The 27,193-nt window shown below is 30.8% G+C and overlaps 2 protein-coding genes across 17 annotated transcripts in view; one reads left to right on the forward strand and one right to left on the reverse strand.

The window, feature by feature from the left end:
- Nucleotides 1-1,640, reverse strand: part of LOC143080931 (lysosome membrane protein 2-like) — a 50,563-nt gene extending 48,923 nt beyond the window's left edge. The window contains exon 1 of the mRNA XM_076257108.1: nucleotides 1,533-1,640. The gene's annotated coding sequence lies outside the window, so the exon portion shown is untranslated. The remainder of the gene's footprint in view (nucleotides 1-1,532) is intronic.
- A 193-nt stretch (nucleotides 1,641-1,833) lies between these two features.
- Nucleotides 1,834-25,907, forward strand: LOC143080932 (putative tubulin polyglutamylase TTLL9). 16 transcript variants are annotated; one of them, XM_076257111.1, is made up of 21 exons: nucleotides 1,834-1,907; nucleotides 3,214-3,282; nucleotides 4,016-4,065; nucleotides 8,052-8,101; nucleotides 8,782-8,868; nucleotides 10,253-10,300; nucleotides 12,318-12,365; nucleotides 13,474-13,524; nucleotides 14,273-14,332; nucleotides 15,265-15,297; nucleotides 17,345-17,456; nucleotides 18,381-18,466; nucleotides 19,373-19,406; nucleotides 19,704-19,838; nucleotides 20,251-20,382; nucleotides 22,676-22,763; nucleotides 23,345-23,466; nucleotides 24,033-24,166; nucleotides 24,626-24,739; nucleotides 25,164-25,294; nucleotides 25,598-25,907. In XM_076257111.1, the coding sequence occupies exons 3-21, from the start codon at nucleotides 4,048-4,050 to the stop codon at nucleotides 25,666-25,668; spliced, it is 1,554 nt and encodes a 517-aa protein (XP_076113226.1). In that variant the 5' UTR covers nucleotides 1,834-1,907; nucleotides 3,214-3,282; nucleotides 4,016-4,047; the 3' UTR covers nucleotides 25,669-25,907. The 16 variants fall into 16 exon arrangements, with proteins under 16 accessions (XP_076113226.1, XP_076113225.1, XP_076113227.1 ...); XM_076257110.1 differs by having other exon boundaries at nucleotides 1,847-1,903; XM_076257112.1 differs by lacking the exon at nucleotides 15,265-15,297 and having other exon boundaries at nucleotides 1,847-1,903.
- The last annotated feature ends 1,286 nt before the right edge of the window (nucleotides 25,908-27,193 follow it).

Genomic DNA, 27,193 nt, shown 5'->3' on the forward strand with positions numbered 1-27,193 from the left:
AATATTACATTTTTTATTTTTATTTTTTTTGGTATAAGATAAAAATAAGAGTATCTGTTTATTTCAGATGAGGGTAAGTATCAAGGAGCACGATGTGTGTGAGTGCATCCTTGAAGTTTTCTGTAGTACTGTTTTTGGTAATTTCAGGGGTTAGTTTGTTCCAGTCTTTGATGGTTTGACAGAAAAAAGAAAATTTATAGCTGTCTTTATTGCAATGAATTTGTCTGTAGGATTCTTTATTGGTGGATCTTGTAGTAGACTGACTCTGCTGTAATACATTTTGCGATGGAATGGCTATATTTTCATTTACAATTTTGTGGAACATTATAAGCCTTGTTCGTAGTCGGCGTTCTTGTATTGTTTGCCATTTCATGGTATCTAGCATCTCAGACACACTGCTGGTGTTGTGATGTCTATTGCACACATACCTTGCTGCCCGTCTTTTTACTTTTTCCAGTGATTTTATATTTTCGTTTGTAAATGGGTCCCATACAGTACAACAGTATTCCAACTTTGGTCTTATGAGTGTTTGGTACGCTCTTTCTTTAATTGTTTGCGATTTAAGGTTTCTTCTGATGAAACCTAAGGATTTATTTGCTTTTGCAGCAGTTTGTTGGATGTGGGTGTTCCATTTTAGGTCTGCTGAGATGGTGTTACCTAAGTATTTTGCATGTTTTACAGATTCTAAGATGTGTCCATACATGTTATAATAAAAAGTGGATGGGATTTCTTTTTGTTGTTATATTCATTATGTTACACTTGTCTGGATGGAAAGACATAAGCCAATCTTTTTCCCATTGTATGGCAGCTTCTAGGTCTTCTTGAAGCTTGAGGCAGTCGTTTTGAGTTTTAATTTGTCGGTAGATTATACTGTCATCTGCAAAGAGTCTGATTTTGCTATGTTGGATGTAATCTGGGAGGTCATTTATGTAAATTAAGAATAGTATCGGTCCTAGCACTGTACCCTGTGGGACTCATTGATGAGACTGGTATTTTTGAAGATGACATGTTTTCTAAAAGTACTGTTTGTGTACTGTTTGAAAGAAAGGAGTCTACCCAGTTAATGATTTGATCTGATAATGCCAAAGTATTTCATTTTATAAAGTAATCTTTTGTGTGGTACCTTGTCGAAAGCTTTAGCAAAATCCATGATTATAAGATCTGTTTGTATGTTCTTGTCGTTGTTTTGGAATAATTCATGCAAAGTTCAACAAAATTTTTTGGAATAAAATATATATATAAAAATTATGTTTACTTTACTTTACTCTTTAGTCTGTACTCTTCCGACTATATCAGACGACCTAATAGAATATCGGGAATAAAAATAAAGGGTTGGCCGAATTCGTACACGTCCGAAACGACCAAGGCCGAACTGGAAACATGGCCGAAACGAAACGTCTTGTTTCCCAGTTTACTTTGGCTTTGAGGTCATGGAGGTGTAGACATGGATATGTTTCATGTTTCATATCCATGTCTATGCAAGGGAAAGAGGGTTCAAAGGAATTCTTAATTAATCATATTGATATTCTTACATTCCCTCCTATTAAACTAACGTTGACACTCAGGGGATGAACAATGAGGGCAGAAAAGATTCCGAGAGGTAAGAAATGTTTTTTGACTGTTGTAATGGTCAGAGTTGTTCCCCTTTGATGACAGACGACGATAAATTGTTAATTTTTTGTAACTTTTTTCAACTTAAATATCTCCATAGATGAAATTAATTAATTTATCAGATGAATTTTCTGTAGAATAAAAGGTATAAAGTTTTAATAATGCCTCAATATAAACCTGAACATCTCACATGAATAAAATTAACCAATCGAGTTTAAAAACAAAATCAACACTTCACCGACAACTTATATTTACATTGGAAACACAATCCCAAGAACATGCAGTAGCCTCAGTAGGTAAAAAAAACCCCGTATATTGCCAGTTAATGCAATTTACGAGGCAACAATGGAAAGTAACATGTTTTGGGGATTATTCTTAAGTCTAATATTCTAGTAAAACCAAATATCCAGTGGTCCCTTGTGTTTAACAGAAGCATATGTCTTTTCATCCAACAATTCCAAAATTAAAAATTTTGAAATATAACTTCAAATATTTAAAATATATGGTTTTCACTTTTTCCTACTGTGAAATGGCTGCTCCGTTGCAGAGAAATTTATTAAGATAAGAAATGAATCAGGTCTAATGCTCTCCACTGACACTGTTTAGTGAGTGTAGTAAGGCATCAAACGGCCATTTTCGATTACTGCTAGCGTCAAATTGATTAAAATTTTACTGTGATTCTTCAAAATATTCTCATTGTGATTCGTCATAGGTCTCAAATTGTTACCGTTATTTTTGAAAAAAATTAACCTGATTCGTCAAAATCATTCATTTTTTTATTGTTTAAAAGAAGTGCATATTTTATTGTCATGCACCAAAAACTACCGTTAACGTCATTTGGCAAGAATTTTTACCGTTATAAGTAATGAAGGTACCCCCATTACCACCCTCTTTAGCATGTTTAGTCTGTCATGACTTTTTGCCATCAAACGCAAAACAAAAGACAGAAAGAGTGTGATGAAATGTATGTTTATCATGCTTATCAACATGAATGAACAATATATATAATTACCTGTATGAAACAGTATGATTACTGCTAATGGATTAAGTTGCATTATGTCATGTATGTAGTAATTCAAGTTTTAAAATATTTAAAAAATAAATAGCAAGACAAATATATTAAAAAATTGCTCACAAGTGTAATGTTGAAAATAAAAAAAAACACAACACAATTTCACCTGTGAAAGATGCTGGAAACATCAACAGTTACTTTATTAAAGGTTCTTTCAAAATAAACTATTATCAATTTTACTTGTGACTTGGAAAATTAGATTTAAGGTTATTAAATTAGTAGGATGGAACAGCTTTTATATCTATAAGACAAACAGGCATACCCTTTTCTCTCTGAAAAAGGATATTTGTTTGTAGACACCAGAGTAATGATCATGATCCTTCTTCAAGACATATAATCAATTTTATTATGCAAACACTTTAAAAAAATCAGCAAACAAAACCCCACATTCTAGTTTAATATGTCAGTTTGTTAACACTAATGTTATTTATTACATGTAGGTTGATATGGACCTTGAAAAAGTTAGAATAATGTTGTTCTGCCTATACTTGTGTTAATCACATATTGAGTTAGTTTTTTTTATGATTTAGAAACTCAAACATGAGAAGAGGATTATTATGGCCTGGACGTAATAGATTTTTCTCACAAATAGGAATAAAGTAAGTACATTGTAGATTGTTGTAACTGTCTCCTAATTGTATTAACATTTGAAGGAAATTCTCCTCCTATCTTTCTGGGAATATATGATTATATTTAAGTGAGACTTCACAGAAAAAAAGGAAGGCCATTATAAGATATATTTGCAACATTAATCTTGTTAATTTGTTCACAAATGTGAAACTTTTTTGTTCAGTCATAACAGGAAAATGGATATAAAGATAACAAAAAAATGAAAAAAATTAATAAGAACATGTACATGAACAATTTTAAGAAAAAATACATGTGTTTTGCTTTTTTAAAATTTTCATATGATGTTGTTAAATAATACTAGTACATAAGACATGTGAAAAAAAAGCACCAATATCAACAAACACCCATTACAAAAATACTTCAACTTTCATTACCTCAGTAACAATGACAACAATGAAATACACATTGTCCTGATAGTTTGACTTGGTAGTACAGACAAATATGTGCACATGGTTAAACCAGTTTAACATGCACACAGAACAAACATGACAAAGACAGAACCTTAAGGTGTATAACTAAAATACAACCAAAATCCTAGTGTTTGTCTAAAAAAAACAGAACTTGAGAAAAAGTATAAAATGGTGAACATATGATCATAAAATATATTTTAACAATTTATATTTACTGTCATTACTGTACATGATTATTTTTTTATTTTTATTTACTGTACTTTATCACGTTTATAGTTAATTATATTTTCAGTGACTATATACTGTTAAGAGATCATATTAAACATGTCTAAAGTTGCTAGAGTAAGTATTGTTAATTCTACAGGTTATTAGATATAAGAAGATATGGTATGAGTGCCAATGAGACATAACTCTCCATCCAAATAACAATTTATAAAAGTAAACCATTATAGGTCAAGGTAAGGCCTTCAACACTGAGCCATGGCTCACAGCAAACAGCAAGCTATAAAAAAGCCAAAAATAATTACTAGTGTAAAACCATTAAAACGGGAAAACAAACGGTCTAATCTACATTGTATATAAAAACAAGAAACCAGAAACACTTGTGAACCACAGAGGACAACCACTGAACATCAGGTTCCTGACTTAGGACAGGTGCCAACTTGTCTGAGTTGTGATGAAAGTCATGATGGTAAGACATAGCAATAATAAATTCCATTGTTGTTGTGTTATTGTGTTGTCAATATTATAGGGTTATTGCATGAATATTGTCACTAGTAGTATACACCTATTGACTGGGTGTGCGGGTAATAGCAAGTTTGTTGTCCCTGAGGTACCAACTATTGCTCGAGGCAAAGCCGAGAGCAATAGTTGGTATGCGAAGGGACAACAAACTTGCTATTACCTGCACAACCAGTCATTAGGTGTTTTATTATACTGAACAACACAGCCATTAAGTGTTTTATATACCAAATAACTAATTTTCTAAAAGTGTATATATCTTATCTGAAAGAAAGAAAAAATGTAACATAACTTTACATGCACATGATGAACTTTACTTTTTTTATAATTCGTTTTGTATTTATAAATATTTCATTAATTTCAATCAAGACTACAAATACTTGTGTTAAACTTTCCGTGCTTATTATAAATCCTAGTTAAAGTACACCAAACGCAAATTCACTTTTAATATACGGAGAGCGAACCCATATTATGAATAAGGTACTATATTTTAGATCTTTTAAAAAATTTCCATTAAGATTTTCTTTCTCTTTTATAATTGCTTCTTGTAAGTGAAATTACAATCAAAACAAACAGATTCCACCGTTTACAATATAAGAGTGAGTTTGACGTTGCAAAGCATACGTAACCAAGCAGAGTAGTCAATGACATCATTATCGTTCAATGAAAAATAAGCATGGAAAAGTACGGGAAAGATGATTATGAAACTATTAACCGGGGCAATAGTCTTTGAAACTATTAACTGGCAAATTGTCTTTAGAATGAAATAGCACAACTATTTCATTTATTTTATATAGGAAAAAAACTCTTGAAGTATAATAAAATTTCATATTGCACAAGCTTGTGAGTGCAATATATGTTCTACGAGGGACAATATTCCCCAATATTCATGCAATAACCTTTTATTGTATATAGCAATATAATATTTGAGAGTAAAAATTGGTTTAAACTAAGATTTTGTCGTTGATGACGTCATGAATTTTGAAGATTTATTGCACAAGTGCAATATTGAAATTTATTGCACGCTAACTTTTGGTTACTTTCCATGGAAAATATTATATTGCTATGCAATAATAAGGTGTATTACATTGATTGCAATGATTTATATGAATTTCCCAGTTAAATAAAAACCGATAACTTCTCATGTGAAATAAACGTGGTTACACAACAGCTCGGATGGATTTTGCCCTTTCCACCAGACCACCATGGGTAGCCCACCCATGCCCACCCTAGCTATAATCTCTATTTTTTGTAAATGCTTATCTGCTTTTTAGCTCACCTGGCCCAAAGGGCCAAGTGAGCTTTTCTCATAACTTGTCGTCCGTCGTCGTCGTCCATCATCGTCAATTTTTACAAAAATCTTCTCCTCTGAAATTACTGGGCCAAATTTAACCAAACTTGGCCACAATCATCATTAGGGTATCTAGTTTAAAAAATGTGTCTATGTGTATAACTCTGAAACCAAAGCATTTAGAGCAAATCTGATGATTAAAATTGTTTATCAGGTCAAAATCTATCTGCCCTGAAATTTTCAGATGAATCAGATAACCAGTTGTTGGGTTGCTGCCCCTGAATTGGTAATTTGAAGGATTTTTTGCCGTTTTTGGTTATTATCTTGAACATTGTTATATATAGAGATAAAATGTAAACAGCAATAATGTTCAGCAAAGTAAGATCTACAAATAAGTCAACATGACCAAAATGGTCAGTTGACCCCTTAAGGAATTATTGCTCTTTATAGTCATTTTTTACCAATTTTTCGTAAATTTTTGTAATCTTTTACAAAAATCTTCTCCTCTGAAACTACAGGGTCAAATTTAACCAAATTTATCCAAAATCATTTTTAGGGTATCTAGTTTAAAAAATGTGTGCGGTGACCCAGCCAACCAATCAAGATGACCACCATGGCTAAAAATAAAACATAGTGGTAAAATGTAGATTTTGGCTTATAACTCTGAAACCAAACAATTTAGAGCAAATCTGACAAGGTTAATTTGATTATCAAGTCAATATCCATCTGCCCTGAAATTTTCAGATGAATTGGACAACTGGTTGTTGGGTTGCTGCCCCCTATTGGTAATTTTTAAAGAAATTTTCGGTTTTTGGTTATTATCATGATTATCTTGAATACTATTATCATGATTATAGATAGCTATATATAGAGACACACTGTAAACAGCAATAATGTTCAGCAAAGTAAGATCTGATAATAAGGCAAAATGACCTCAATGGTCAGTTGACCCCCTTAAGGAGTTGTTGCCCTTTATAGTAAATTTTTAACAATTTTCATTAATTTAGTAGATTTTTGTAAATTTTTACAAATATTTTCCTCTGTATCTAAAGGGCCAAGTCTATAAAGATAGAGAAAATTGTAAGTAGCAAGAATGTTCAGTAAAAGTAAGATCTACAAACACATCACCATCACCAAAACACAATTTTGTCATGAATCCATCTGTGTCCTTTGTTTAATACATGTATGCACATAGACAAAGGTGAGCGACACAGGCTCTTAAGAGCCTCTAGTTTCAATTGACTGCGCTTGCCAGTCTTTTGATTAAACAAAAGAAATTGCATGCCCACTCCTATAGGTGGGCAGAGTGGACAAGCTAGAAATATTGCCCACCCGGTACCCACTCCCACTTTGGACGGGTGGACTAAGCAAAATCCACCTGAGCTGTAGTGTATTTCACTCTCTGACGTCATACAACAATAAGCTTATACTTCTATGTCATTTGGTATCTAGTGGAGAGTTGTCTTGTTGCCAATTATGCCAACCACATCTCCTTTCTAGCTCAAGGGCCAAGTGAGCTATTCTCAACACTTGGTGTCCGTCTACGTCGTCCTCGTTAACATTTTACATTTTGAACTTCTTCTAGTGAACCAATAAATGGAATGAAACCAGACATAGCATGAATGTTCCTTATGAGGTGCTGACCAAGTGTTGTTACTTTGTAGCCGACCCATCATCCAAGATGGCCGCCAGTGGGGGACTCAGTTTAACATAGGACCCTATGGCCAATACATACAAATGTCTTCTTTTAGAGAACCACTGAATGGAATGAAAGCAAACATAGCATGAATGTTCCTTATGAGGTGCTGACCAATTGTTGTTACTTTGTAGTCGACCCATCATCCAAGATGGCCGGGAGTGGGGAACTTAGTTTAACATAGGACCCTATAGGAAATACATACAAATGTCTTTTTTAGAGAATCACTGAATGGAATGAAAGCAAACATAGCAACATTAAACCAAATGTGGCCTCAAACATCATTATAAGTATCTGTTATGATTTTTACCTTTTTTTGTATTATTTCAAAAACCCATGTAGAGTCAGGTGAGCGACACAGGCTCTTGAGAGCCTCTAGTTTAATAATTTGATTAGTCAGCAGCAATATCAAGGAAGAGAAAGGGTTGAATAAGACATTTATATATTTATATATATGAAGGAAAAATACATAAGAAAATCACAATACAAATACTGTAAAAAGACCTATACTATTGGTCATACATGGTGTTAATTTGGTGTGTTATATTGATAAGGATGTTGTTTTAAAGAGGAAACATTTGTATATTTACATTTTTCCAGATTCCTGGTTATCAGAGTAAAAATCCCAAACAGAATAGAGGAATAATTGGGTAATTTTAATTAAGTTTTTTGTCAAAATCTTTTATGCATGTTAGTCTGAAATGTTATAAGTTTTTTTGTGATGATGCTATAAGTACTGACCCCATACGGATCCATAGAGGGTAAGTAAAATTCATAGGGGGTGAGGCCGGAGGCCGAATCCCCTATGGATTTTATTCACCCTCTATGGTCCGTAGGGGGTCAGTAGTTAACCGTATAAGGAATTTATCGCACGCTGTACTATTTCTGCTGCGTTATGTTGAAAAATAAACAATTAAACACAACAACATCGATAGATGACATCAACATTAACGCGTCATGAACCCCATATGAAATCTACTAACCCCATACGGTCTTATAGGGGGTCACCACGTGACGGCGTTAAACCAATCACAACGTGATAATTTACCCGCGGTGCGATTACTATGTTGCCTTTGATATAATCTGCAACCGTGTATCAAAACAAACATTATTTTTGGTATAGGATTTTAAGATCCTATTTATCTTTGGAATATCATTTTTTTTTTCATTTTATTTGTGTAAAAAAAATATCTTATCATTGCTAATGGCTCAGCAAATTTGTATCATCTTATTTCACATAGATCTGTAAAAAAAAAATATTTTTAAAGCAAACATTTAATTGAATCTATAATATGTTAATACCTTGTAATATATTTTTGTATATATGTAGAGACAGAGAAATTCGCTTCAAGTGTTCATTACAGAATGTAATATTAGATGTGCTACGTGGACGACCAGGCTGGACAGAGGTACCAGGGTAAGGAATTATTATATGTGTTTTTATACACAAATTTATTTATTTTAAAGTTAAAAAAAATTTTAAAACTATTATTCAAATGTTTTGTGTATCCCATGTTGCTATATATATATTATTTGTTTATTTAAAAATTATTGACTGTGTGTCAGGATTTTTTTCCTTAGAAGTGTTTTTATTTAGATGTAATTTTACTAACTTTATATATATATATTACATATGAAAAATAATTCAGCTAAGTAGAACAAGCTTCGAATTCATTTATAGCAGAAAACAGATTTAAACTGGAATAAAAATCCTTAAAGTTAAATAACTCTAATCTGTAAGTTGATGAAACTGTAGTCTTCATCTGTCTGCAGAACTCTGATCTCTTGATTGGAGTGTAAACAAGTTTGATCAGTATCTGTTGATTTCAGTGTTAAATGCTTAGGCTTACAAACATTCGTTATACATTGAAGTACATTGAAATGAATATTTAACTTAGCAAACATTTGATAACATAGTCATATATAACCATACTGATTTAAACTTATAACCAATGTATTTTCACATGTCATTTATACATGCATGTACGTGCTCCCTATACTCTTATTTTCAGTGTTAAGAATATATCATTTGAACTTGTGCTTGAGAATAATGTACATTAAATTGAATTCTAATAAAAAAAAAATCATGAATAAATAAAACTTTTAAAAGTAAAATAATGATGAACTTTAAATTAATTAAAAACTTTGTATTTTACAAAAAAGATGGTTTATTATCCACATATGTCACTTTAACTGTGTGTATCCAAGTGGAATTGCTCTATAACAATACCAATAGGTCAATTAAATTTTTAAAGTTACAGATCAAACTAATTTATCAAACTGGTCAGCCTTTTAGATAAGCACACTAATTTAACATTATAAACTGCTGAGTATGCATTTCTAAATCTACATTATGACCCCTATCTGAAAACAAATATCTCAGAATTTGTTTCTTTAAATCTGGAATAGAAGTTGTGTATGTAAAACTTCTGTTTTTGTTTAACCAAAATGTTGTTAATAACACAATCCCCCCGCCCGCCGCCCATAACTAAAATGTCTTAATAACAACAAGTTATTTCATAAAACAGGGGTGAAAGATACCAGAGGAACAGTCAAATTTTTTTGTTTTGTTTGCAAAATATTCAATGCCAGGGCAGTGGGTATTTCCCATATTTATTGTATTTAGAGGTTTTGATCTTTTGATTATATTGCTCATGCATGCTTGGATTAGAGATCTAGGATATTTGAGTTGCATTGACATATATTTATATTGTTTAGATATTAGTTATTGCTCATAGATAAGCAGCTGCTTCAGTTTATTATATGTGATGAAGCTTCAACAGCTTTGTTGTCAATTTCAGTCCTAATAGTCAGGTACCAGCAGCCCAACAGGGCACCAGGCCATCAAAGTAAGTCTAACTGGGTTATTAAGGTACCAGAATCATATATTTACTGACCTAGCATGCACATTTGAGTTGGTATCATTTTGACAGCAGTTTATTACATTATTTTGTATCTGATCACTGGACATAGTTCTTTGTTTTTGGTTGTTTAAAATTACAATGCACAAATGATGCAATCAAATGTATTTATTTAAATTTTGCAAAGAAAAAATAAGGGATTTCTTTTGACATTATATAATTTTGACAATTTTAGTGGAGCAATTTCTTTATCATTTGAAGATAACTTGGCATTGGGACGGGGGTTTGGAATTAAGACATTCTAATAATAAATGTAACTTCATACTTGGAATTTTCTAAAATTTAATGTTTAAAATTTACATTTCTCTAAAATTATAGTTTTTGAAAAAGTTTATTCAGTGTGAATTGATGGTTTTGAATTTAACTGCATGATTTGTGAAATACTGAACAATCATTTCATCACTAAAGTTTGAGCACATCTGCTTGATATTAATTAGCTTACTGATAATGGTTCAGTTTTGTTGTTGAATCAAGTTATGAATAAATCAGTTCATATTTAATTGGTTCCCAAGTCTATGAAACATTGTACATTGTACCGATCGATGTTGATGTTAACTTTTCCTCTTTTTTATGCCCCACTTACGATAGTAGAGGGGCATTATGTTTTCTGGTCTGTGCGTCCTTCCGTCCGTGCGTCCTTCCGTCCGTGCGTCCTTCCGTCTGTGCGTCCGTCCGTCCCATTTCAGGTTAAAGTTTTTGGTCAAGGTAGTTTTTGAAGAAGCTTAAGTCCAATCAACTTGAAACTTAGTACACATGTTCCTTATAATATGATCTTTCTTATTTTAAAACAAAATTAATCTTTTGTCTTCATTTTCATGGTCCACTGAACATAGAAATTAAAAGTGTGAGTTTTAGGTTAAAGTTTTTGGTCAAGGTAGTTTTTGAAGAAGCTAAAGTCCAATCAACTTTAAACTTAGTACACATGTTCCTTATAATATGATCTTTCTTATTTTAAAACAAAATTAATCTTTTGACCCCATTTTCGTGGTCCACTGAACATAGAAATTAAAAGTGTGAGTTTCAGGTTAAAGTTTTTGGTCAAGGTAGTTTTCAATGAAGTTAAAGGTCAATCAACTTGACACTTAGTACACATGTTCCCTTTTGGTTGATCAATTTACTTTTAAGGTCAAATTAGATTTTTTACCCAATTTCACTGTCCATTGAACATGGAAAATGATAATGTGAGTGGGGCATCATTCTTGTTGTACTCAATTTTGAAAAAGCTTTTATTATCAAAATAGAATGTCTTGAATCTTGATGTATGTTAAATAAATCGACATGTTCCGTAAAGCTGAAGATTACATTATATTTATTGATTTTGTTCACCATGTTTTCACTGAACTCGGTCGGGGCCAACAAAGTCAATTCTTTAAATCTTTAGAATACCCCAAATGCACTGAAAACTTACACAACTGGATGCACATATGCGCACACAAGCTTTGGTTTATGGTGAATTGGTACTTAAACATTGTATCGAACACTTTAAATTTCTGAAATGTTTGTGTTTTTAATTTGTGTTTATAGTTTTAAAAAAGTGTAATATTTTGAAAAAATATTTAGAATATAATTGATATTAGATATGAAACTATGTAGATTTTCCCTTTATTTCAGACTCTATACAATTGAAATAATTTTAAAACAAGCTATAGTTGAGGGCCTCATTTAGACCTTTAGACCTTTAGATGTATATTTGTGTTATTAAGTTGTTGGTTAGCTCTCTTATTGATATATACCTCATACATTTCTTTTATTCACTTAACAACTTAACTTAATATATTTTTCTTCGTATTGAAATGTTTATCTAATAAAAGATAAACATATGAAAAATATTTTGTATTTAATAAATGTGGGGAATTATTTGAATTCAAATCTTAGTTTCGAAATTTTTATAACTTATGAAATGGGAGACATCCTTTCATATCCATTATTGCTTTGTAATTTCCAGTCAGCAAACTTCAGGTCTCACTCAGACAGGAAACCAGTCAAGACCAAGGTGAGTACTGCCAGATATACAATGAACTGGTTCTTTGTCTTATATAGACATACCAAACCTGCAAACAATAAATCTTGCAGAATTATAAAATCTATCCTTTATTTATACCAATTATAGAATCACTCCCTCAATCATAGTCACATCTTTTAATCATGAACCAAATCTTGCAGAATTTTGAACTCTATCCTTTATTTATACCAATTATAGAATCACAGCCTGAATCATAGTCACATCTTCTAGCCATGAGCTGACATATCTTGCAGAACTTCGAATTCTATCCTTCATTCTATTATAGAATGACAATCTCAAATATCTTTAATATTTTTTACACTTTCATCCTCTTAAAATCTTTGTCTTGGAACTATTTTATCCTGTTAAATGACTTGTTAAGGCCAGTGTCAGTTTTAGTTTTGACAGGAACAGAAAAACTCTATTATTATGTAACATGTCGTCTGTACCTTGAAGGTAGACTTTTCTTTTGGGGTTTAAATTTCATTTGTTTTGATTTTTTTTGTGGTACACAATTAATGGAACTAAAAATAAAAAGTGGACATGAATTCTAATCATTATTGTCAGAAGTCTATTCTAGTTCTGGGTTTTGTTTCTTTATTTAATCTTAACACCATTGAAAAAAAGTCTAATTAAGCCTTAAAACTTCTCCAGTTTCATTTATCTGCATAGTTCTATTTTCTAGACATGCCTATACCTTTTTCATAAATCTTTTATCAGCATTGAAACTGCATGTATACCTCTTATCATGAAAATTACTAACAGGATTTGTCTCTGCATGAAACCTTTCAATAACTAACAAGAACACCCTTCAAATTACTGGTAGATGCTTCAAATATTCAGCATGCTGTTTTCCTCTTATTATGACAGTCAATTGGATATTATTATTCTCAATAAAAGGTGTTTGATATTTTAAAATCCAATCTACAATATAGTGATTGCCATTCACATCAAGGGTCAACCAGTTTTCATCTTTATACACCTTTAAAAAGTATTACTGACATTTTAAGAATTATTTTCTTAACATCATTATCTAGTAATCATTTAGTATAAGTCAGACTAAATGTTCTGTTTCATGTATCTGACCTTGACATTACAGCAATACTGGAAGTTCTCAGTCATCAAATATTATAGTCCCAAGTCGATTCAGGTGAGTTCAAGGTCATATGTTACCTAGGTGATGGACCATCAACTCTTACTCCTCTCTTTTTTTATTTTTTACTGCATAAGTTCTCTTCACTTTCTTATGAAGCACAAAACTGATGGCACCTATATGTTTCCATGGTAACATGCCATGCTACTGAGCACCAAGGTGAAGGTCGCAATTTTTGTTATAGTTATTTCTGTATATTTTTTGTATACCTGAAAGGAAATTGACAAGTCTATTTTTACTATATGTTTTATGTGTTAGAATGGCAATTCTACAAAGGTGAATTAATTACTTTATAGAAAATAATTTTAATTAAAATTTCAGCTAGTACTTTGTTGAGTGTTATGAAGTCAGAAGAGATTAACAAATACGCAGATGCACAAAAACAAATATTCAGTTTTAACTTATACTTTTTTTATTACCATGAATTCCTCTAACATTTCTAAAAAAAATCAATTTAACTGAAAAGAATATATCAAAATTTTAGACCAACTCATAGATTTAAAGATTATTGTATACATAAGTCATTTGAATTTTAGTGTCACAGAATTTACTGAAGGAATGAATATTTTACTGGTCTGTGAATTTACATTTCTTTTACTTTATAAATATATGAGACTAAATATTTTATAAAAGTGTAAAAAAGAAACATTAGGGAAAAGAGTAAAAAGGTTATATATTGTATTGGTATGCATGGAATTTTACATTTGTGAAAGATATGTGATATCTTCATTTTATTAACCTTTAGTCGACCTATTCAGCCAGTGGCACCACAAGCCACACAGGTCAATGCACAAGGACGATTAGGGTGAGTGGCTATATCCTGGTCATACTCAGATTTAGTCCTAACTTAGAATGGTTCTTTCTTCTGTAGATTTCTTTATATGCATGAGTAGGAATAACCTTTTTTTGCCATTTTTTCTTTTCTAATTGTAAATTTAAGTTAATATCTTAGCTCTAATTGTAAATTTAAGTTAATATCTTAGCTCTAATTGTAAATTTAAGTTAATATCTTAGCTCTGATTGTAAATTTAAGTTAATATCTTAGCTCTGATTGGTCAGTTTATGTATTACAACAAATCAAACAGTTTGTGTATTTAATTGTTCGTTAATTTGATAAAATCTTGGTAATTCAAATCAGTTATCTATTAAGGACTAATAACTAACATAATTCTGTACTTATACTGCAGATAACATTCCATTGGATTCTCCGGAGAAATATTTAAAATTTTATAGTTGGATGTCTTTTTAATTTCCTGAGTCATTACCTTTTAAATATTCTTACTTATTTCAATCATTCTATATATATTTATATTTACATTCATCCTCTAATAGACTAATGTAATCTAGAATCTAAAATATAATATTTTAACTTGGAGCATTTATGGGTAAAGCATTATGTTAATATATTTATTTTATCTAATGTTATATGTTTTCCTGTTGAAAACACAAATGAAAGGAAAACAGGACTGAATTTTAGTTTTAAAAAGACCTGAAGAAACTTGACTGTGTTTCTTATATAAGAAGTATACTGTCTTCTTAATGATACATTATAGTTAATTGAAATTATTTGTAAACAGAAGTAGTTTATTATAATATCATGTGAGTGTTTTCAGGCATTTAATGTTGAAACAGATTTGTATAATATATTTTTTTTGTAAAGTGTTATTTTTCTATTATATATATAGCTTGTGTATATATCTATGTTATATCTCCTATAAACACACAAACATTTTACAGTTTACAAAGTTTACCTCCAATTCCTAGAAACAGGTGAGTTATACTTGGTCTAGTTAGACCCTGTAAAATACTGGTTATAGTTGGTCTTATTTGACTGTTAATACTTTACTATTCAATTCTAGCATTGACTTTTGGGAGATTCTTAGTTAAATTTTCCTTTGTAGTTCATATGAATTTTACTATTTTTATTTGTTGATTCTTTCTGAAAATGGTTGAAACATGAGTAAATCATGGTTACAGAGAACAACAAAAAATACACCAAAATTGAACTTTCCTTTTTATTTTGGTATTTTTAATCTGTTATTTGGGTAAAACATGTACATTTCCTTTTGAAATTAGTACTTTTCAAATAAGTGCTTTCACTTAAAAAAGAAAGAAAAAAAACATTAAGATGTATTTTTGTTGACTATCACACATCTTCTTTTATTCATATAATTTTCTTTAACTTTGTATGCACTAAAGGCATTCTTGGGTAATTGTCTTTTTAAAAGAAGAGATAAATTAAGAGCCAATTATTATTCTGTTCATCTAATTAAAAAACTATTACTAAACCTTGAAACTTTAAAGTTAGATAATCTAAGCAACCTACTGTGGATTATTATATTCATAAATTAAAAATTCTCTTTGAATTTAACTTTACCCCAACAAAAATCACAAATACATGTAGTAATGAAAATAATAATTAGAACTAATGAATTATTATAAAAAATAATGTCTTAACTAGATCAGGTATAAGTAGAAACATGCTGTACATTTCTGTCTTATTACTGCAGACTTGTGTAACAATTAACCATATTAATGTACATCTGTACTGTAACTTTCCACTAAATTATGTACTAATCATTATCTCCTTTAGGTTTCAGTTTTGCAGCAGATCTAGAGTGAATGAGAGTTACAATTGTCTTTGTATACTGTGGATTCATTATTATTCGTTGGATACCAATTTTCGTGGGTTTTGTGGGTACATGTGAACCCCGAATTCAAATGTTCAACAAATAACAAATTTTCGATAGGCTTTGTATGTAGAGATTGGCAAAACTACGAAATCAATTACCCTCGAAAATTGATACCCACGAAAATGCAAGTTTTCCTCAATCCACGAAAATTGATACCAACGAAAATAAATGAATCCACAGTATAGTATATTTACAAAGCTTTTATATCATCAGATAGCACATGTACTGCAATAGCTTTTCTATAAAGAATCTAAATAACTCAAGCTTATCATTTGTATAATCCATATGAGTGATATGTATTTTAGGGAAAGATTGCATGAAATGCAATCAAAACCTTATGGGACTGACTTGATATCTCATTGTTTCAAGGCTTATCACTATCTTTTTTAATACACAAAATATAGCACATTGCTCATTACATTCTGTTCAGCCTATCCATGAACATTTCAAGAAATTTATGGATGTAATATATGCACCACATATATACATGTTATATTCATATAAAAATGGAGGAATGATATTTTCCTCAAAATCATTAAAAAATTGTAACTATGTATGAGTTATGTGTTGTATGAGCAGGTTGTGAAGAATTGAAGTATCATAATTGTCTGCTTATTCATCTAAAGGAAACATTCAATAAACACTGTTTGTATAAAATGTGTATACTGTGTTTGTGAAAAGACATTTTTCAGGGAAAAAAGTGGCAATGGTTGCTAGTACTGTGGATTCATTTATTTCCGTGGGTACCAATTTATGTGGATTGCTGAAACTTGCATTTTCATGCATATTTGATTTTGTGGTTTTGCCAAACTCTGTACTATAAAGAGGCTATTGAAAATATGTAATTCGTTAAACATTTGAACTCGTGGTTCACCTGTTCCCACAAAACCCATTGAAATTGATATCCAACGGATAATAATGATTCCTCAGTATCAGGTCTGAATGGATGAGTGATGCATATTTTACACTGGTATGTATATTGAAATGTAATCACTGTGTCCACTATGTGTATCCTAATTGTTTTGTACTTGTTTACAGCGATGGGGACTGGGATTTTTATTATTGAGAATGGCTGTAATCTCTGTGTCCACTTTGTGTATTCTTATTGTCTTATTTGTTTACAGCGATGGGGACTGGGATTTTTATTGGTGTGATCGTGAATGGCTACATCAAAACTATGATACCATGTTTTTACATGAACATCAGAAAATACTGCATTTCAGAAACCATTATGAGGTAGGAGGTGTATCTTTAAAGCAGATAAGTTATATGTTATTAATATAGACATTTCAAGATAATGACATGTGTTTATCCTGAAAAGCACTACAATTTAGAAAACAGAACCACACTATCACAGGGTATAGGTAAATGATCCTGTAACTCAATTTCAACACCAGGCAGTACTGTGAAAAACAGTATCAATTTGGATACTATTAAGTAATAATATTAAATAGTTTCCAGAAAATAGCAAAATCATAAAAAAATGTGGCTCGAGGGTATAAAAATTTCAGATAAAAATAAACATTTATTTTTCATTACAAATTTTATTTATATTCCTCTATTAGTTGTTACTTTATCATATGGTACAAAAATCATTCTAAAAAATCAATTCGTGTTGGCCCCAGATGACTTTTAAAATGTATATATATCATTAAAAAAGTTCCAAATTATCTTCCTTTGGTGCAAAAATTACAGTTTTTGGCATTAAAATTATAATATCTTTTTTAACTCATTGGTGTTTATATTTTTTATTATGATTTTCAAAAAAGCTGTACTTAAAACTAAAATATTGAACTATTGTAAAATTTCTGTAATTAGGTTCTTTTTTTATTTCTATATTACCTCTATTTCTCCTATTAGTTCAACAGAAAAAAAGTAGCTTTACAAAAATGTATGCTTCTTTCGAAGGCAGATTGTGAGCGTAAATGAACAGTGACCCCATTTTTTAATTTAATTTTTCAATTAAGTATAAGATAAAGTTCATTTATAGAAAAATATAGTGAAATCCTATATTAAAAAAAATGATTTAGACCTGGGAGCCCCCTTAAAAAGAGGATAGGAATGTAAGAAAGAGTAAGAGTTATTGACAGAGACAATTTGCACACAGTCTGATTATTTAGTCAAACCAAGACTTTTAACATGATTATTTCTATACCTCAGTTGACAAGAAAAAACCTAATGGTGAAAAATCTGAAGAGATTAAGAAAGCAGACCGAGAGAGAACAAGGGAAGACTGAAGCACAAAGGTTTGTCACATTTCTGGTCTTTAAGAACATTTATTACTAACAAAATAAGATTAGGAAACTGATAAATGCTTACTTAAGATTTTTATGCCCCACCTACGATAGAAGAGTGGCATTATGTTTTCTGGTCTGTGCCTCCGTTTGTTCGTCTGTCTGTGCGTCCATTCGTCCCACTTCAGGTTAAAGTTTTTGTTTTTTTATGCCAAATTATAGTTTTGACCCCAATTTCATGGTCCACTGAACATAGAAAATGAAAGGGCAAAGTTCAGGTTAAAGTTTTGGTCAAGGTTGTTTTTGATGAAGTTAAAGTCACATCTACTTGAAACTTAGTACACATGTTCCCTATGATATGATCTTTTTTAATTTTAATTCCAAATTAAAGTTTTGACCCCAATTTCACGGTCCACTGAACATAGAAAATTATAGTGCGGGTGGGGCATCCGTGTACTATGGACACATTCTTGTTTTATGTTAAAATAAATAAAGAGATAAGTTATTTTTTATGGAAATTTTAATTCCTTTAATTTAATTTCTATTATAAAAAAAATCTGAAAAAAATGTAGTTAAAGGATCTATTTAGATTTTTTGAAATAATCAAATAAATTTAAAATATATACATGCATTAGAAAAGTTGAATACATTTAAATTTATTGTGAAATTGTCATAAAATCAAAAAAGAAAAACTTATGAAAATACATTTTTTTTGAAATTAGTCATTTCTAAATTGAACAAATTGTCAAATATTATAAAGAAAATGACTTTCTAACATGCTGTATTTTGAACTAGGGATTATAATATGATATTATATCTTTATTAGGGATCATTGTACAATTGTCAGTTTACACACCATAAGTATATATATTGATACAATAAATTCACTAATTCTCTTTATCTTTTTGTACATTTCAGTTTTGATTTTTACCCAACAACATATGAACTTCCTGTAAGTAAAGAGTAACTAAAATTTAATGTTAATATGAAAAATTTCATTAATAATACATACACTAACACAATAAAATTATTGGTAAATACATTTTTTTTTAATAAGAAATTTAAAAAAGTTTAAATGTGAAATATATGTATAATATCATTGGACTAGTTATTTTTAAGTGTATATTTTTACAGTTAAATTTATTTTGACTTATTTACTCCTATACATTTATGAAGGCATGAAATGAAGTTTTATAGATATTTCAAGCAATAAGATGTAAAAATGGAAGATTTTTTCTTCTAATTTCAGTCAGAATATCACATTTTTGTGGAGGAATTTAAGAAGAATCTTGGGATCATTTGGATAATGAAACCAGCAGCCAAGTCACAAGGCAAGGGAATTTTCTTGTTCAGGAGATTGAAGGACATTACAGACTGGAAAAAGGTACAAATCTGATTTCTAATCTTTTATTGCACTAAAAATAACTGATTTTATATTTCTTTCACTAGTACTTTGTCACATCAGTATATGTTTGGTAAATCACATTATATATATATATATATATTGTTTCAGGGAGAATATCAACCATTATCAGACCAGACCAGAGATGTACCAGAAACTTATGTTGTACAGAGATAAAATAATATATATACTTTAGGAGTTTAGTATGATGTCCATTATCACTGAACTAGTATGCATATTTGTTTAGGGGTCAGCTGAAGGACGCCTCAGAGTGTGATAGTTTCTCGCTACATTGAAGACCCATTGTTGGCCTTTGGCTGTTGTCTGCTCTATGGTTGGGTTGTTGTTGCTTTTACACATTTCCCATTTCCATTCTCAATTTTATTTTTTTCAGGGAGAGTATCAACCATTATCAGACCAGACCAGAGATGTACCAGAGACTTATGTTGTTCAGAGATACATAGAAAATCCACTCCTAATTGGTGGTAGGAAATTTGATGTCCGAGTTTATGTTTTAGTCTGTTCAGTAAGTTGAAAGTATTGATTCTAATATATCTATTTAAGTCTGTATAAATTATGGATTGCAATATGATTGCCTATGAGACAACTATCTGTTATAGTGTCTTCGGTCTTAATTAACAACATGTTTTCTTATCTTTGCACAAAAAAACAACCAAATTCCCTTGGCATTTGTTGTATTGTAATTTGTCAACAAAACATTTTTTTTTGCCTCAATTGTGGAGATAAGACTTAAATGTGCTGTGTTCTGTTTCAACAAGTCATCAGTTTTTATTAGCTCACCTGACCTGAAAGGTCAAGTGAGCTTTTCTCATCACTTGGCGTCCGTCGTCCGGCGTCCGTCGTCCGGCGTCCGTCGTCCGTCGTCCGTAAACTTTTACAAAAATCTTCTCCTCTGAAACTACTAAGCCAAATTTAACCAAACTTGGCCACAATCATCCTTGGGGTATCTAGTTTAAAAAATGTGTTCGATGACCTGGCCATCAAATCAAGATGGCCACCACGGGTAAAAATAGAACACAGGGGTAAAATGCAGTTTTTGGCTTATAACTCAAAAACCAAAGCATTTAGAGCAAATCTGACATGGGATAAAATTGATTATCAGGTCAAGATCTATCTGCCCTGAAATTTTCAGATGAATCGGACAACCTTTTGTTGGGTTGCTGCCTCTGAATTGGTAATTTTAAGGAAATTTTGCAGTTTTTGGTTATTATCTTGAATACTATTATAGATAGAGGTAAACTGTAAACAGCAATAATGTTCATCAAAGTAAGATTTACAAATAAGTCAACATGACCGAAATGGTCAGTTAACCTCTTTAGGAGTTATTGCCCTTTATAGTCAATTTTTAACCATTATTCGTAAATCTTAGTAATCTTTTACAAAAATCTTCTCCTCTGAAACTACTGTGCCAAATTTAAACAAACTTGGCAACAATCATCTTTGGGGTATCTAGTTAAAAAAATGTGTCCGGTGACCCGGCCATCCAACCAAGATGGCCGCCACGGCTAAAAATAGAACATAGGGGTAAAATGCAGTTTTTGGCTTATAACTCAAAAACCAATGTATTTAGAGCAAATCTGACAGGATTTAATTGTTTATCAGGTCAAGATCTATCTGCCCTGAAATTTTCAGATGGATTAGACAACTGGTTGTTGGGTTGCTGCCCCTGAATTAGTAATTTTAAGGAAATTTTGCAGTTTTTGGTTATTATCTTGAATACTATTATAGATAGAGATAAACTGTAAACAGCAATAATGTTCAGCAAAGTAAGATCTACAAATAAGTCAAACATGACCAAAATTGTCAGAGAACTCCTTAAGGAGTTATTGTCTTTTATAGTCAATATTGAACAACTTTTCATCATTTTTGTAACTTGTACAAAAATCTTCTTTTCTAAAACTATGGGCCAAATTTAACCAAACTTGGCCACAATCATTACTAGGGTATCTATTTTAAAAAAGTGTCTAATGACCCTGCCTGCCAACCAAGATGGCCAACATCAGTAAATACAGTAACAGGTGAGCGACACAGGCTCTTGAGAGCCTCTAGTTTGTGTAGGAAAACCTTTTATAGTAAAATGAAATTTTTATGCAGTTAAATAAGCATTGCATAAATAATTATTGATAATAAGTTAAATAAGTAGAGCCGTGGTGTAGTGGTTAGTGCATCGGACTACTAACACAAAGGTTCCTGGTTTGATTCCCGTTTGGGATGAAAATTTCAGGAAGTCAATTTTCGGCTCTCCATTGACACCATCTGCGAGTATGGTCTTGAGGAAATGATGATAGTCTGTCGGAAGGGGCCGATAAAGGGCTGACCCGTGTTAAGAGAGAGCCATATCTCTTGCACATTAAAGACACCCTTGTAGATTTCGAAAAAGAGTAGGCTAATGCCGCTACAAGGCAGCACTCGCACCTGCAAAGTGGAAAGGGATTAATATAAGTTACAAAACTTGTTTCCCAATCCACTATAAATAAATATGTTTAAACTAAACTAAGCATTGCATATGTTAACTCCATGAAGATCATTTGGTCTTGCTGCTATGTTATGATCCATTAACTTTGAATAGATTTCAACATTTGCATTATATTCACAAAATAACACCCAAGAGAGACATATTACATTCTTTAACATAAATAAAGGAAGTTAATTGCCATGAATGTTTGATAGAAGATAAATGAAGAGAAACCTTTGTTTTTTAACAAAATATTCCGAAATGGTTTTTCTTACAGAATTATGAAGGAATCATAAAAACTTAGTTAACCTGTAATATTAATTGTGTATTTTATATTTTACAGTATAATCCATTAAAAGTCTGGTTGTATCGTGGAGGGTTTGCCAGATTTTCTAATACTAGATTTTCTCTAGATTCCATTGAAGATACATGTATCCTTTTTAAAATAACATTTGAATATTTTTGATGGAGTGTTTTTGTTATTTTATAATGATTACAATAAAGTGATATCAGATATAATATGGATGATAAAAAGAAATGATTTGAGTTGTAACAAATCACCCTAAATAGCTAACCTCTCTGTAGATAGATCCTTGTCAATAGTAAACACATCTTTTCCTCCAAAACTTTTAGTTCGTTTGACATTTTATGTGAAAATTAATCATTTTCAAAATTAGTTCTTAGTCATTGATTTGAACGTTTTAATGTCAAGTTGTATTTGAATTTATCCAGAAACAAGTATTATGTATCTGGAAACTCTATCGTAACTTTTTTTATGAAGAAATCACATTTTTTTTTTCTATGTTAGCAAGTCCATTAAGCTCTGGTGTATAATACATGACGGTCAGAATGTCAGAAATTCTTGTGAGAGATGGAGTCATGCAATTTAGATAAAATGAAAATTCTCTCAAGTAAGTTTTATTTCAAAGTAATATGAGAATCAGAAACAAGTAAAACATGAATATAAATTCTTGCTAGGTTGTATTGTTTTTTTCCTTACTATGCCAAACAGATGTACATTTAACCAATGTTGCTGTACAGAAGAATGCCCCAGATTATGACCCTGAGAAAGGTTGTAAATGGTCAACACAACAACTGAGGAAATATCTGGCAGCTAAACATGGTGTAGATAAGGTAAGTTTTTGGGGATCATCGACCCTTAATTGAAATTTGAGCTACAGCAAAATAATTGTTTAATTTCAGGATAGCAGGATAGCATGTTTGAAAGAAATGTTTTGCAATCAATTTATTTTAAAAGAACAGATATTAGTAGAACTTGATGTCTCAAATGCTTTCCCTAAGTACTTAAGGAAAAAAATGCCCCCCCCCTCCCATCAGCAATATGATGCAACATAGATGACATTGATTTACCAGTCATGTTTCTGGAGCCTGTTCTGTAGCCTAAGTATTTCTCAAAGGTTATATCTTATTTATTCTCAGGATTATTAAGTTTAAAACATGTATATATTGAAACATATGGAGTTTTTCTTGAATATTGTCCATGTTAAAATTTCGATCAATTTTAATAAAATTTAGAATGGAAATGGGGAATGTGTCAAAGAGACAACAACCTGACTTAAAAGCAGAAAACAGCTAAGGGCCACCAATTGGTCTTCAATACAGCGAGAAAATCACCATCCCGGAGGCATATAAGTAGAATTTATCAAACTTAATCTAACAGTGTATGATTATTTCCACAGGTACAGAAGATGTTTAAAGCTATAGATAACATAATAATAAAGAGCCTACAAAGTGTTCAGAAGATAATAATTAACGACAAACATTGTTTTGAGATGTATGGTTACGATGTACTTCTGGATGATGACTTAAAACCGTACGTATGATTAATTGTAATAATTGATTTACTTTGTATAAAAAACAAACCAGTTGGATAATGAAAAAAATCATTCATTAAACAAATAATTTAACAATTTTATCTAAACTTGGTTGTCATTGAACAAATTGATTTTCGAAGTACTTCTTGAAGTTCATCACAAGTGATCATCAGCCAGTAAACAACAAAAGTTATAAGTAACCAGGATTCCTTTCAGTTAAAAGAAGACAAGCCATTTAGAATAAAACAAAGGTAAAACAAAATAATGACGGTCTCTAATTCTAAATATTGCTAGAAAGTAATATACTTGTTAAAATACTTTCTCCTTAAGTAGTTTTGTTTTCTTTGTTTTTCACCAATAAATCAAATGATATTTTTTGAAGCATTACTTTAAAAAGTTAAACCTGCTGTCACAAAAAGAACAGTAACTCCATATTTTCATGATTTTATATTCTTTAGGTGGTTAATAGAAATCAATGCTTCTCCCTCTCTGACTGCCAGTGGTAAGGAGGATTATGATCTCAAGTTTGGTCTCATTAGTGACCTTCTAAATGTCCTTGACCTTGAAAATAGGTAAGATTTTATATAAATTATACAATATTATCATTTATTATTATAAGTTTTCACATCTTCTGAACTTGAGTACTAAAATAGCTGTTGTTCTGTAAAATATGAACTAATTCCTGGACTTTTTCATAACCTTCAATCACATCATTTAGTCTCTTTGGCAATTATACCCAAGTTACCATATTTATATTGTACATGACTAAAACAAAAAACATTTCACAAATAAATATTAATACAATAGCACCCTTTAATATTTATTTATTAAGTTTTGCTACATGTCTTAGGATAATGGAGGAGTTTTATAATCTGAGGCACCTAAATTATTATCAAAAATAACATTCAGGTGCTCATTGAATGACTATAAAAAATTGCACTAAGTTGGAATGTTAAAGACTTACCTTTAAACTGTATGCATTGGTATTTTGCACAGATTAACAGGTAAAGAGAAGAGAATTGGTGGCTGGGATCTTCTTTGGGATGATGGACCTATTGTAGCAGATGACAACATGGATTGTACACCTGCTAATGGGGCAGCTGTATCTACACCTAATTCTTATCTAGGTAAGAAGTCATCTGAAGCATATTTTAAGACATAAATCGTTCAAATTCTATAAAAAGAGAGATTATAAGATGTTCTCGATAATGTAATTTGAGTTTGACTTTTATCACACTTTTGTTTATCATCATCTATATGAAATAATTTGTCAGGGATAACTTAAACTTGTACTCGGGGGAAGTTCTTTTGCTCCACCAGTGATTGATCAAGTGTGTGTGAATTTTTTGCCATGAACTAATATAATGCATCATATGCATTCTTTGTCAATTCAAAATGTTCATTAACCTTATTCAAAAACTTTTTTCTAGGTTGTTTTAATGACAGAAAGAAGCAGTTAAGAGAAATATACCTGACAGCACAATCGGTGAAAAAGTCATAGTAGTCTTCAATATCATTCTAACAATCTTTAATCATACAATCATAAATAATGCCACTTTTCCTTAAATATATAAACTGTCATTTTGTTTTATATGAGTATAGAAGAAGATTTTATTTATATTTGTATCAAATTCTCTGTAAGTTACAGATGTGTTGAATATGTGTTGTATGTCACTCATTCTTTTAAATTCATAAAAAAAATATGATATGAAAATAAAGATTATTAATTGAATATTGTAATTTTTGAGATTATTTTTTGGGGCAAAATATATATATAAATATCTGTAATGAGTTATAACTATGACAGTTTTTTGTAAATAATTTTACTGTGAATTATGCTCAATCCCTAACAGTTTCCTTTTAAGTAGGATCAAGTTGATTTCTTTGTCAAAGGTAACCATGCATTTAAACTTCCTTGTTTACATCAGCATAAAAATATGGAGATGTTGTATGATATAATTGTCAATGAGTCAACTATCCACCAGAATTCAATGATGAAGATAAAAACTATAAGTAACAGTTTGGCCTTCAATGTTGATAATGAGAAGAAATTGTATTGTATAGTTGGCAATAAAAGGCTATGACATGAAAAAAATGAAACCAGAAGAGAATATTTTCTTAATTGTCGAGCCTTCGACTTTAGTCGAAAAAGCGAGACTAAGCAATCCTACATTCCGTCGGCGGCGGCGGCGGCGTCCACAAATATTCACTCTGTGGTTAAAGTTTTTGAAATTTTAATAACTTTCTTAAACTATACTGAATTTCTACCAAACTTGGAGAGAAGCTTGTTTATGATCATAAGAAAGTATCCAGAAGTTAATTTTGTAAAAATAAAATTCAATTTTTTCCGTATTTTACTTATAAATGGACTTAGTTTTTCTGCGAGGAAACATTACATTGACTCTGTGGTTAAAGTTTTTAAAATTTTAATAACTTTTATAAACTATCCTTGATTTGTACCAAACTTGGACAGAAGCTTGTTTATGATCATAAGATAGTATCAAGAAGAAAATTTTGTAAAAATAAATTTCCACTTTTCCGTATTTTACTTATAAATGGACTTAGTTTTTCTGCGAGGAAACATTACATTCACTCTGTGGTTAAAGTTATTAAAATTTTGATAACTTTCATAAACTATCCTTGATTTGTACCAAACTTGGACAGAAGCTTGTTTATGATCATAAGATAGTATCAAGAAGAAAATTTTGTAAAAATAAATTTCCACTTTTTCGTATTTTACGTATAAATGGACTTAGTTTTTCTTCCAGTTAACATTACATACAGTCTGCAGTTAAAGTTTATAAAACATTTATTAGATTCATAAACTATCCTGTTTTTTTTACCAAACTTGGAAGCTTCTTTCAATCAAAAGACAGTATCGAGAGGGAAATTTTTATTGATGTTTTTCCTCATTTTTGTTGAGTCTGCGATTAACAGCAAACGTAGGCGAGACACTGGGTTCCGTGGAACCCTTACGAATTTTTTATACAATAATATTTACAAAATACAAATATTGACAGACATGA

This window comes from Mytilus galloprovincialis, chromosome 6 (assembly GCF_965363235.1).
Source record: "Mytilus galloprovincialis chromosome 6, xbMytGall1.hap1.1, whole genome shotgun sequence".
NCBI classification, from domain to species: Eukaryota; Metazoa; Mollusca; class Bivalvia; order Mytilida; family Mytilidae; genus Mytilus; species Mytilus galloprovincialis.

What these genes read in the sequence shown, in the direction of transcription:
- LOC143080932 (XM_076257111.1), top strand. An exon ending in CAACAACATATGAACTTCCT is followed by an intron (nt 19,407 to 19,703) that starts GTAAGTAAAGAG and finishes TTCTAATTTCAG; the next exon opens with TCAGAATATCACATTTTTGT. An exon ending in TTTATGTTTTAGTCTGTTCA is followed by an intron (nt 20,383 to 22,675) that starts GTAAGTTGAAAG and finishes TATATTTTACAG; the next exon opens with TATAATCCATTAAAAGTCTG.